This window comes from Platichthys flesus, chromosome 9, assembly GCF_949316205.1.
Source record: "Platichthys flesus chromosome 9, fPlaFle2.1, whole genome shotgun sequence".
NCBI lineage: Eukaryota > Metazoa > Chordata > Actinopteri > Pleuronectiformes > Pleuronectidae > Platichthys > Platichthys flesus.
Genome location: NC_084953.1, coordinates 18,117,695 through 18,130,977, shown reverse-complemented (window position 1 = coordinate 18,130,977; position 13,283 = coordinate 18,117,695). Strand labels below are relative to the sequence as shown.

At 40.9% G+C, this 13,283-nt stretch overlaps 2 protein-coding genes across 5 annotated transcripts in view; both read right to left on the bottom strand.

Moving 5' to 3' along the window:
- pip5k1ca (phosphatidylinositol-4-phosphate 5-kinase, type I, gamma a) overlaps window positions 1–7,184 on the bottom strand; it is a 42,483-nt gene extending 35,299 nt beyond the window's left edge. For both annotated transcript variants that reach the window (XM_062395110.1, XM_062395111.1), the window contains exon 1: window positions 6,853–7,184. In XM_062395110.1, the coding sequence (XP_062251094.1) occupies window positions 6,853–6,985 (133 nt within the window). In that variant the 5' untranslated portion in view covers window positions 6,986–7,184. The remainder of the gene's footprint in view (window positions 1–6,852) is intronic.
- Window positions 7,185–8,225: 1,041 nt separating this feature from the next.
- gpx4a (glutathione peroxidase 4a) lies at window positions 8,226–13,070 on the bottom strand. 3 transcript variants are annotated; one of them, XM_062395113.1, is made up of 7 exons: window positions 12,915–13,070; window positions 11,043–11,137; window positions 10,792–10,936; window positions 10,309–10,460; window positions 10,107–10,131; window positions 9,803–9,862; window positions 8,226–8,575 (listed from the first exon to the last, which is right to left on the bottom strand). In XM_062395113.1, the coding sequence occupies exons 1-7, from the start codon at window positions 13,002–13,004 to the stop codon at window positions 8,543–8,545; spliced, it is 600 nt and encodes a 199-aa protein (XP_062251097.1). In that variant the 5' UTR covers window positions 13,005–13,070; the 3' UTR covers window positions 8,226–8,542. The 3 variants fall into 3 exon arrangements, with proteins under 3 accessions (XP_062251097.1, XP_062251096.1, XP_062251099.1); XM_062395112.1 differs by having other exon boundaries at window positions 12,888–13,045; XM_062395115.1 differs by lacking the exon at window positions 12,915–13,070 and adding an exon at window positions 11,328–11,495.
- Window positions 13,071–13,283: the final 213 nt, after the last annotated feature.

Below are 13,283 nucleotides of genomic sequence, written 5' to 3'. Positions count from 1 at the left end.
CTCTCCCGGACTAAAGTGAGGCGTAGAAGCTCCCTGTTCTCTGGGTAAAGCCAAAAACATGCACACAAATATACACAAGTGCTGAGACTCTTATGCAATTTCAGTAAGTTTTTCAGTACTGAGCTCCCAGATCACGAATGAGCTAAGTGATCCTTGCTGATCCTCAAAATACAGAGAAAGCTGTCATCCAAGACAAAAAGGTTGTTTCATGGACTGAGGGATCTTCAGCATCTTCTGTGTCTCAGAAGGTAATTGACAGATAAGAGTTAATAAGAGAGTAATCTGCTCTACAAATACTAACCTGGTGTGCTTTCATCTGGTTGTGCATTTTATTTTCAATGTACTTCTCTTTAGCATTGCATGGAATGTTACTAGGGAAGCCTTCTATGTTTTGTGTCCCAAGCATCCGATTGTAATTATTGTTGTATTTATGACATGATAGCTCCAGCCGCAATCGTCTGGCATGCCCACCATCAAGCATACAAGCATGTTTAGAGTATTGATACTTTAGAGCTGAAACAACCATAAAATCAAACGTGTGTCCCCCAGGAGAAATGGTTGTAACAATACTGCGCCTGAAAATCATACCTCAATTCATCCCAGTATGTTCCTTAAAAACACTGGCAGTGCTGCATCACACAGACCAGCTCTGCAATCTGTCATCTGTCAGCAAATTCACAGTGCAGATGATCTGGTACCACTGTTGTGTAGTAGCCTCAGGCATACAATCAACAAGGTGTATACTATCATTTACCATTCTAGAGCATCCTCTGTGAGTGCAGGCTGCACTGCCTGTGGTTTCAAAGATCAATTTACTGTAGGACCAGATGAATACCCAGTGAAAACACTGTCAGACAGCAGGCTTGGCCCTTTGTAAACTACAATGCAGCAAATAACACAGCCCACAGCTGCTGATCCACCTCCACACCGAATAGAAAAAGACTCCACTTTACAGGGCTGCCACAAAACCTAGAAGCATGGAGGAAAAAGAAAGGTGTCTGCGGAGGGAGCCTGGACAGGAGTGAACAGTCTTTTTTTTTCTACAGTGCAGAGAAAGTAATAATCACACACACGTGTGGGATTTTGGAGATTAACATGTAACAATCTGAGCGCAACACAACCTTGTAACTGCAAAATAACAACCTTGAAGACCTCCAGGGACGGAATTGATAAACAGGAAACAAAACATTCTCTTCTAAAAAACCCTTTTAATATGGCTGTGAAAACCTGCACCTGTGTCTGAAGAAGATACTTTTGTGTATCACCTACTGTGATCCAGCCAAAAAAGTCAGTAACCACATCAAACAAAGAATCCAAAATTTGTTGTTGGTTAACCATTTTAGTAACTAAAAGCTGATCTACACAGCTCAGGTAATTTGTCTAGTACAGGACTAATACATAGAGAGAAACAGTGTAGAGTTTCCACTTCACATAAAAGCATGTTTTTGGCTCTGTAGATGGAAGCAGGACAAGAGGAAACAAACATGTGCAAACAGAGAACATGCATTCAGCTTCAACAGGAACAGGCCCCAACCTGACCTTGTACCAGAATAGGTGTAATAAATAAGCCCCATGGTTGGCAACACTCTAACACTTTCTTCATTGAAAATATTTCCCACTAATTCTGAGTGGGTGGCTCAGAGCTTTGTGCTCGTGTCTGACTGCACACATGCTGCAGGTGCTGATATAAAACAATTAGAGCCTCCACAGTGTGCACAGTAACACTCTCTTAATTAAAAACAGCGGGTCCTTCCCTTATTCTGAAGTCTGGGCATTAAGACACTCAAGCCATGCAAGTGTGACGCTGAGCCTGTATCATTCAGTGGGATCTATATATAGAGTCCTTTACGATTTTACCAAATTCCCCACAACAGAAGAAACTACCGCCTTAATCTCTTTAAGTGTCTCTCCTCCCTGTCGCTGTCTCCATCTCTTCTTTTTCTCTCTCCCTCGCTGATTTTCCCAGTGGGTTTTACTGAGAAAATGAAACAAAACCCTCTCAAGCACAAGGGACAGACAGCAGCAAGCGCTACGCTCCTGCCGAGTGTTGGTTAAAATAGCAAGTGTGGCCCACTTCCCCCCCGCTTGCAGATGAAATAAGCAGCACGGAAAGACGTAACTGAACTGCGTCATCATCTATGTCATAAAATATGACTTCAAAAAACCTGGCAGAGGGTCAAACTCCAAAACAAGCCAGGATACAAACTGATCCTGGCCCAGATAAGACTGAGAGAGAGAAAGAGAAATATTACAGGGAAAACAGAGGGATGGTGAATTCCATAGGAGGCAACTGCCCTTTGTGCTTCCGTCATCAGTTCTGACGGGCCATGCCTTAAACAGAGAGCAGAGAAAACCAGAGGGGGAAGAATGATGTATAGTGACAAATGAGTGGCTAGAGCAGAAGGAATCACTCAGAGGAAGAGGTAGATGTCAAACAGGGAGTAAGAGGAGAGGAAAGACGAGCGGAGGAAAACAACCAAAGACTACAGCAGAGGTTGAAGGTGAGAGAACATGTAAGATTAATGCTGTCACACTTACAGCAGGAGTCAAGAGGGACAACCAGCGACTGCCTGAGGATGACAATCTTTGAATTGGACTAAATACTCACACAGCTTTTGAACAGCCAGCTGTGACACCCACATAACATTGTGTTCACACATACACAGCAGCTGAGTTGAACACTGCAGGCTGTTATTACGCGGGGTCTGACGTTCACCAAACTCCTTTTTCGAGCACCTTCACATGTTACATGAACATCCAGCGTGTCCAAGAGCCAATAAGAACTAAGCTTGACCTTTGCAGCATTTTCATTTGATGTTATTTCTATAGACCAGTGATATGTCACATCGACTGCGACGTGAAAACCCAAATCTGACTTTTGACTTAATTTTAAATAACACATTATTTTTCATATAATGTTTACATGAGCTATTAATGGAATACTGCATTCATAGCGCTCACCTTTTACAAAATATAACCATTGCCAGTGTTTGCGGTCATCCCAAAACTTTATCAAAGCCATTACCCTGAAAACATAGCTACAGTTTATCCCTCACCCAAAAACTAAATGTCTTACTTACTCCAGCCATCTTGTTTAGACTGGAATCCAGGGGCGTATGTCATCAAGCAGTTGGTAAAATTTGCATATTGCCTATTGCGAGTATGACATTATTCAGGTTAAGTTAATCGGAAAATGTTGTTTACATGGCTGTGTCTAATTCAGACTATTGTCTCATTGTTGTCTTTGTACACATAGTCATTGCATTGTCATAGAAATTAACACAATCTCTAGGTTAAACATTTTCCAGCTGAAGAGCCTTTAATCTTGAGCAGACTTTCTCTTTAAGACCCTTCACTGCCAGATGATGCATAGGAGTCATGCTGTGATCCACAACCCTCCCTGGTCCAGGGCTTATCACACCAAATAGCCTAACCTATCAAGCTTTGTATCAGAGGTTGCACACACCATTAGTAATAAAAAGCATAAGATTGACAACTTAATGACACATCACATTGTGATAAAAATCTTTCTTTAAACACCACACGATGTAAGATTAATTAAACAACAGGCTGACATAAACTATGATAGAGCACTGCAGTCTGATAATATCACTAGATCAAAACTCATGTAATGCTAATATGTTTGATAACAGTATGACAAGATGTCTGTAGGTCGGCTTTTACAATTTGATAACTCCGATTCCCTGATTTAAATAGAGACACAGAAAACCGTTTAAATCTAGAAACAAACCAATATGGACTTTTGGGGGGCTGATAGCATTATTTACCAAAAATATTGTCTGATGCCTTTAGTCATACATTTTAAACTACGTGTAATAAAAAGATTTTTGCATTTTGAATTTATCCCTTAGGAGTCATGTATTTCAGAGACAGCTTTGGCTGCTTTGTTCAGGAATTGTATTCTAAGCACATGTGACGTGTGAAATCACACAGATTTACAGCAGTAGCCTGTTTATTCAACCAGCTCCAGCATAGGAATACTGTTTACTCTATAGCAGATGATTGGATTTACAACTTCATAGAGTAATGGATTATATCGTCTATTTTACTCATGAAACAGCCAGTGTCTTTAGAAGTTGAGTCGCTCTTGTTTGACAGGATGACTTGTTGCAAGATCTCAACTAGACAGCCCTCTACTGTAATTTGATTTCTTTAGCAATCATAAAATGCTGCACTAATAGCATATCAGGTAAGTGATGCATGGATCACGGGCATAATTGAAATATAGCTTGCTTCAATAATATTTAATGCAACTCAACCTGCAACATTAGATCATTTGTCGATGAATAAAGCTGAGGTTAAATGGGGTAACACGGTTACAGATGGTGTGGTGTTAAAAACTCAACAGTGTCTTTTCATCCACTGTGATCACAAATCCCAAAATACTACCAAAAGCTGTCCTCTGCTGCTTTTATAAACATCATATTTTAATGCTCTCACAACCACTGTCACATAATGCTGAATAACTGTTAACCATTAATCTAAATAGATTTCACAGGGGACAGGTGTACTCAATAATGAGCCGGCTACAGTGCCGGCCACAAAGCCACAACATCCGTAGTGCGATTTCAACCAGGGACCTTTGATGAATGTCGCACCTCCCTCATATTTGCTATCTGCCTCTCCAAATTAAGACAAGACACCAACAACTAACAAGTAAAAAAACAACATAAAGCTGCAAATGTGACCCTCTTCTCCAGAAAGGCCTGTGTTTTCCATTGCATGTGCAGGTGCATGACTGAGCAGACACACACTTGTGAAATTAACCTAGGTGTGTGAGACAGGCTCCATCTAGCATGCAAGAAAAAAACTGACGACTGCAGCCAAAGGCTCCACACTTCCCTTTTCATCCTGTGATCCAATGAAGCTGGACAACTAACCCTCACCAGACAGCCCTTAGATTCATGAGCCTGTTCTGTGTAGCAGAACCAAGCTCCTGTCAAGGTAGCCACTTTACTCACCAGGGACAATGGAAACCCTCAAACCCTGAAGTACATGACCAGTGAATGCAGAATGACAGATACCAACGTGTAGCTAAAAAAACACATACATTATAGATTTGGGTCACTATTTACTAACCTACATTTCCTAATGTTGTAACATTTACATAACAGCACATATCTTATCTTAAAAATGTCAGAGTCGTTTATTATTATGATCCATCTATTAACTTGGCTACTGCAACTTGCTTTAAACAGTCTCTAGATCAGGTGTGGGGAACATCTGGCCTCTGGGCAAGAGAATTCATAAATACAAAAAATATTCATGAGTGCATTTTTGTGTATGAAAGAAATTAACTTAAAATAACGATGTTCTTTAGGGTGGACTCTTCTGGCTATATGGCTTTCAGTTAACGATCTTCTGTGGAGTTAGGGTGCCGAACAGGCAGCAGTTACAAGATCATATTCTGGCAGAAACATTATCATACAGGTAAGTTTTGAGATGAGCAAGCTGATAGCTAAGAAGCTGAGATGTGATTCAGACAGAGAATTTGTGAAGGGACCACATTGCTGCTGCTTAACTACACACTACAAGAAATTTACATTTTCTTCTCCCAAACAAGAGACAATTAAAAAAAACTTGTCATTTTGAGCCATATCGCTGCCAAGTTTGATAAAAGGGAGGAATTAGTATCTCTATGAGCGATGCAATTCACCACCAAACATTAGGATTTGACTGAGCAAGGTGTTTTGGCTAAAACATGTTACGAGCAGCATTATTATCATCAATGCCATCTGACATCAGACACCTCACCAATGAGAAGCAATTCCAGCCACCACATTAAAGTGGATACAGTGATATATGTGTTCAATAATTTTAGCTGGCTATTGCCCTAAATAGGAAAAAAAAAAACACCACTAAATTGATCTTGCTTCCAAAATTATCAAAACACTTTAAATCTAAAACAAGCTTCAATTGATTCAAGAGTGAAGGTGAACTTGTGTTTCTGGTATTGTAACAACACCCGTTTAATGAAATTCTGTAGTCAAAATATAATTTATGGATTAACTATATACCACTTTACAAAATGTGACCCTCCATCTGTATAAAATAAAAGCCTTATTTTGTTTATTCATCAAACCACTCTATTGGTTTAATCTAGCTCTACCTCTGAAATGCAAAACGCAAAATGACTCGAGAACCTAAAAAGCTAAGCAGAAGGCCTGTTTCTCGTCTTCTTATGTTTATGTCAGTGAAAAGAAACACCCTTGAAAGCCGAGCTGCTGTCTCGGTGACAGGTGTCTCAGCCTGTCACGGTCAGACAGTGGCTGAGGCTTGAGCCGTCCTCTTCGCCAAACGTTGGACTCTCTGTCTCCAGCAGCTGCCAACACTGAGGCGTTAATGGTTTTTGGATAAGAAATATAAGGTCCTTCTGCAGCCTGTGGGAGGCGGGTGGTGATAATTCGTGGTGCCGTTCAATTCAATTATTGTGATTAAAAGACCGAGGAGGAGATGAGGGAAATCCTAGCTACGCCCCTGGTCCTTTCTATACGTCAAGGCAGGTGACTGTAAATATCTCCAGATACAGCAGGCTTCGTGTCGGTCCTTTAGACATCTCCTGGCCTCGGTGTGTTGTGTGTCATGGCTGCACCAGCACTGGTGTACATAATAATACATGACACGGTAACATACATATTATATCTAACACCTCACTTCACCTGCCTCCCTCCATTCAGCCGGGTTAGCTGCTAGCCTAGCTCACAAGGTCTTAGCTAGCTAAGATGAGTCGGGACTTTTGGTCACGGAGGCATCTTCGGACTCTGACACGTCAATGGATGCGAGGATAATGAGACACACACTCGGTGGTTTGTCTGACAGGAGTCGACCTACCCATGTCGGCGGCGTCCATCCCGTAGCTCACTCCGACCACCGTGTCCCCATCATCGGATGCTGCGGCCCCGGAGAGCGGGCTCCCGTCCCCGGCCTCCGACAGCCCGACCGCTCCCTCGGCTGCTGCTTCCATTCAGCCTCCCGGAGGAAAAAACAGCCCGGCCCCTCCGAATGAAAGACCCGCAGCGACGGCGCTCTGCCGGCGGGAGGACGGAGGGGAAGTGTCGTCTGATACGGAGCTATAATCAAGCGGAGGAATATGTGACGGTTCTCCGGGACGGTGCCTTCATCTGTGCGATGTCTAGCCCGCACACAGCCCGCACACAGCCCGCTCCTCTCGGCTCCGCTGAGGTCGACCGCACCGCACTGGCTGCTGCTGCTGAGCTGCTGCTGACTGGTTTTGTGCTGCTGGGGGTGGGGTGGGGTGGGGTGGGGGGGGGGGGGGGGGCAGCATGGCGACCTCTGCAGGAGCCTGAGGGAACCGCAGCCTGGATGCTCAGTGTATCGCATGCAGAGGAGCCTGAGCTGATGGAGTCTGAGAGGTCTGTGAGAGTGTCTGTGAGCGTGTCTGTGGTGAATCACTGGCTCTGTTTCACATGGGTTCGCGGTGTTTCCGCTCCAGACAACAGGGGGAAAAAAAGGTCATAGGTCAGAGAGGACTGAGAGCACCAACCAGTCAGGTGCACGTTTCTGATATTAGATCTGAAATCCCGATCAGAGCAACCATCGTTTGACATGAATCAACGAGTTCATGTTAAAGGGATAGTTCAACCCAAAATGAAAATGCACTCATCATCTGCTCACCACTAAGCTGATGGAGAGGCAGGTGAAGTGTTTGAGTGCACAAAACACTTTTGGCTCCAAACCTCAGCAACATAGAATATAACATATCATATCGATTTGGACTATAATGGACACTTTCCTTTGATGGAATGACTCTTCAACTCCAAACGAAAATTACATTTCTGGTGATTAGAGTGCTGATAAAACTGTTGATATTAGTTTGACTGTGCATGTCCAGAGACCATATAGTATAATAAGAGCTAATTTATTCTTAAAAAACAGCACTTAAACTAAATCCTCATATTAATTCATTTCTACATCCTTTTGTACTCAATCTTAAGGCACTTCTTTTTACTTTGGTCTAGGTAACCATGGTGCACTGCACATTCATAAAACGATATGGAAGCTTATTTAATACTCTGCTTGAATCTTTTAAATAAATTCTAAACTGTTCGGGCTTTTGGATTTTGAGTCACATCTATGCCTATTATATACAATGAAAACTTTGTCCACAAGTATACCAGATGTTCTAAAAAAAAAACATAAATATTTATACTTAAAAAATACAAATAATTTACTGACAGACTAAATTTAATTAGGTCAACATTTTTGAGCAGTTTATTATGAGAACAAGGTCAGATATGACTCTACTATGATGGGTTACAGGATGATTTCTCTTTCTCTCCAGACAAACTTATGAATATAAGCTTTGAAATTCTCCCAGAATGTTTGTACACCATTTTTCATCAGGTCTGCTCTGTCCGCCACGCGGGTTTGTGAACAGACCGTCACTGATCTGGGGTAGATCCAAACTATATTCACTGATGCTGGAGAGGCAGAGAAGGAGGATGGAAAGACAAACTGGATTGAGTATCAGTGAGTGAGGTATCAGTCCTTCATCAGGGGTTTAAAGGTATTTGGGAAGATCCTTCTCCACCACCTAGAAAGAAAGCACATTAAAGAGGTGGCATCAATTACATGTCCATGAGAGACATGAAAACACACATATGTGATCCGTTAGCAGACACATGTTTCACTTCTGTGTTGGTGACTTATGTTGCAAGATAATAACTATTTATCCTAAACATCAAATCCATGTTAAGTGGTATTTAGTGACATCTAGTGGTGAAGTCGGAGACTGCAACCAACTGAAATCCCTTTTTAAGATTAAGATTAAGATACTTAACCCATCTGTGTGCAGGACACACAGAGCAGTGAGCAGCCATGTACAGTGCTCGGGGAGCATATGTTGGGGGAGTAAGGTGCCTTGCTCAAGGGCACTAGACAGGGTAGGGAGACTCTTGGATTTTTGGACAGATCAATCCAGGTTCGTCTTTTGTTGTCTCTCCGTGGAGTCGAACCAGAGACGAACCAGAGACCTTCTCTGCCCATAGTCCCAGTTTATGCCACTAGACCACCGCCTCTCCCTCTCTAAGGTTTGTGCCTTGCACCTGCAGTAGCATTCAGGGAACATAAAAACGCGAAAGGTGCTCTCTCTTGAGCCAGTGTTTGGTTCGTCCATTCTGAGCTACTGTAGGAACATGGCGGTGCAACAGGGCGGACTATGTGAAAGAGGACCTGCTCCAGATGTAGATATGAATGGATCATTCTAAACCAAGAAAACTAATTCTAACCCGAAAAAAAAACTAACCCGAAACTAATTCTTAGTTTCAGGTGATAACATAGATCACGATTATATTCAATTCATATTCCTGTATATATTGTTGTTTTTTTATATTGTTATATTGTTCGCTATTGTTGTTTTTAATTTGTTGTTCGTAAAGTGCACCAACCACACCAAGGCAATTTCCTGTATGTGCAAATATACATGGCAATAAAAAGAATTCTGATTCTGATTCTGATGATAGTTAATCCTGAATCCTGGACCCTAGATCTTTAAATTAAAGGAGATCCTGTCTCCATCTTGGCTTTTGTTTATTAATTGATCCCTTTTTTTTTTAACTCATTCATCTTTACACACTATTACACTGTATCTGGACAGTTTATATTAACACAGTAAAGCTCTTAGCGCCTTCTGATGTAAGTGTTCCTCTGAAAGCAAATTATAAAGAGGCCAAATAAGAAATAAAATATAAAAAAGGATATACCACAATCAAAATACAAACTATAAATACATTTTATTAATGTAAAAAATATTTGTACATACACTTGGATCATCCAGGGGTCCGTATCTCTTCACCACCTGCCCCTCTCTATTGATCAAAAACTAGAGAGGAAAAAACAAGGAAATCCAAATATATGTCTTATTAATATTTTTAGGTTTAGATTATTCATTATAAGCATTTCTTGGTTTATTTCAAACATTATCTTGTACATCTTAAAAATGGTAGGATATAGTAGAGACAGGGCTTTGGTGCACAAAATAACCAGCATAGATAATTCATTACTTATCAACCTTGGTGATATCTAAATATTTGAAATATTAATAAATATCTTATATTAATATTTACCTTGGTGAAATTCCACTTGATGCTACTGCAAAAATGAAAAAAAACGTGTGTTAATAATCACAGAGTGAACACTTGAATCCACTCAGAGACATATTTGCAAGTTTCATATCATTATACCAGATGTAACTTGTCGTCACACCTTTCTCACAATAAGATAAGTGTGTCTTTTTGTCCCAGTGTTACTCTTATGTTCACCACTTACTTTCCCATGAAGCCCCTCCCATTGGGCTGATCCTTCAGCCACTTCCACAGAGGGTGAGCGCTGTCTCCGTTCACATCGATCTTACTGAACATGTCAAAGTTAGCGTGGTAAGATTCAGCAAACTGTTTGATCTGAGAATCACTGCCAGGCTCCTTCAAAGTACAACAAAGAAGAAACCAAATTACTCAAGGAGATGATAGCCAATCAATATGTGTGGATTTACAGTATATTCAATTATACCATTTCAAAATAAGACACTACTAAACCAATGTGGATAAACACCATTTGTTTTGATTTACTACAGTATAAAAACCATAAAAATGTGATGATATGAAATGCTTTTCCATCTTCACCAGTAAAACATAAGCTGTAAAGTAGATGATTTTCTAATATGATTAGCTTATTTACACTGTGCAAAATGTTCAGCAATTTTAAGTCTGTGTTATCATACAGCTTTAATAAAACACTCATTTGTTTGAGTACCTGGTTCCCAAACTGGTTAGAGGGGAAGGCAAGGATGTGTAAACCTCTCCCAGAATACGTGGTGTACATCTGCGTAAACTGGGAGTAGTTCACTGGGGTTTTGCCTCATTTAGAGGCAAAGTTGGTGATGATGACAACATCCCCCCTGAAAATACAAAATCACACATTATACATTGTGTTTTAGTGAAGTTGGACTCGTGGTACGATGCTGCACTTAATTTAGGGAGAGACAAGATCATAAAAAGATTTACCTGTACTTCTCCAGGGAGACCACATTGCCGTCAATATCTGTCGCTGAGAAGTCGTAAATAGACGTGGCCGTCTGCCAGTCCTCTGTCGGGGCAGACTGTCAGGAAGAAAGAGGGACAAGAAAAACAGATGATTGATGGGAGCTTACTTCTAAAGTGCACAATCAGGTGTCGTTTAAAAGAATGAATGGGGCACCATTCACACACGATAACAAGACATTCTGTGTCCCAGCCATTGGGGCACAATTATTATCTTTAAAAAAGTATTTCCATCCAAATGTTTCTTACCATAACCTGCACTAGGACAGAGAGAAAGACAGTGGACCCTATCAGACGCATGACTGCCCCTTAGTGAGGTCCTCTGAGGGCCGACGCAGATCCAATCTCTAAACCAATCAGCTATACCCTCACTGTTCAACCGCTATCCAAGAACTGAAAGAGAGCACTTGCTCCGCCGTGCTCAAGTAAAGGGAGCGTTGATTATTAACAGACTTGATTGGCTCCAACAGGTCGCTCTTTATAGATCACATCAGAAGTGCTTGTGAGGTCCGAAGGTCACAACACTCTCATAAGTCCTTACAAAAGCAGGGAATTGGGTCACAAGAGGTCGAGCTGCATGTGGCCGGGGCAAAGAGCAACAGTCTGAGGAAATGCACAAAGCTATTATATAAGGGGCTTAATATCAGCAGGAAAAACAAAGGGGTTACATCAGTGAATTGGCATTAAATTGCAGGACACGTAACCTCCTAAGTCTCACCCTGATATATGAACCAAAACCTTCTGTTCATTCTAACAAATAACATAATCTCGGAAAACAACAGAGTTAATGTTTGAAACCGTTCGGAAAGGCTCAGGGTTCAAAAACTGTTTGTTCCAGAACCCACTGTTAAATAACAGATAACAGTTAAACTGGCAGACCCAATGTTACTGACGTCATCACATTGATCTGGTTTATAATAGGTTTTTTCAAAATGTTTTGACAAATCATAGAACTCATGTTTCACAGCTTTACATTAAAACATGGTTACAAATAGGGTAAAAATACAATATCGATAATTAATGTAATATATTTGTCATCAACAGCAATATGACAAAAGTCCAATGTATAGCTTATATAATGTTTATGCATTGTACAAGAAATGTGAGGAGGTTTAACATGCAATCGATCTACCTCTGACTTGTTAAATGTTTTGCTGTTTATCAAGTTTTTTGATCTCTGCTCATAAAGAAAGGAAAACCAGATCCTTCCCTCCGAAGGAAAAGTCAATCAAACTTAGAAGAAACAATAATAATGTGAAATCATCAACCATTGTTGATAATCGACTGAATATCTGCATTCATCCCTGACATAATTGAGCCCAAATGGTCCAGCCCTCATTACATACAAGTCGCAATGAAAAAAATAAATATATTTGAAAAATAATTTATTATTTACATAAAGTATTTACTGCGAGTCAAAAGCAAAAAAAAATTAAAAAATACAGCTATTAGATAAATCTGTAATAAATTTAAAATCGGTCAAAATAAATCTAATTAAATTCGTTGTGAGAGAGAAAGTAATGAATATTTAAAATGTGCTATTGGAACTTGAAGATGGGGGGGGGGGGTTCTCAAAGATAAAGCTGATCAGCTGATCACAGCTGACAGGAAGCGGATACTGTAACTGTCTAACACACATTAGACATCACAAAATACCAATGTTTTCGGAGAACCTTAAGTGATGTTCAGGTACAAACTACCTATTAATACAGAGTTTATTAAAGTGCGTACACCTGTCGATGAGAGCATGTTACACACACGCACACAGAGTTATGAGTAATATAAATCGTAGCAGCACGCGCACGTTACCGTTGTGGACAAGACAAAGAACAGTACCGTCGCGAGGATCGCCCCGCTGCTCGTCACAGCCCCGAGTATCATCAACACATTGATCGGCCTCATTTTACTGCAGACCATCGACTGCATATTAAGAATCACACACGGCCATGTTGTCGCTGCAGACTCCGCCCACCAGTCTGTTTAGAGAGATGGCGCGTTCAATTACACCTCGGAGCTCTGAATTGCTACTCTCCTAGTCGGAAGTTACATTTGAAGTCCTAATTTCATGTCGGATAGTCGGAGGAACGTCACCACCCCAGACTGTCAAATCTAAGATGGCTTCTTAGTGAAAGCTGTAGTTTGTACTGTTTAGTAGCACTTCTGTCAGTACATTTGTGGTACAAATAGTGCTGTCCAATTTCTGTT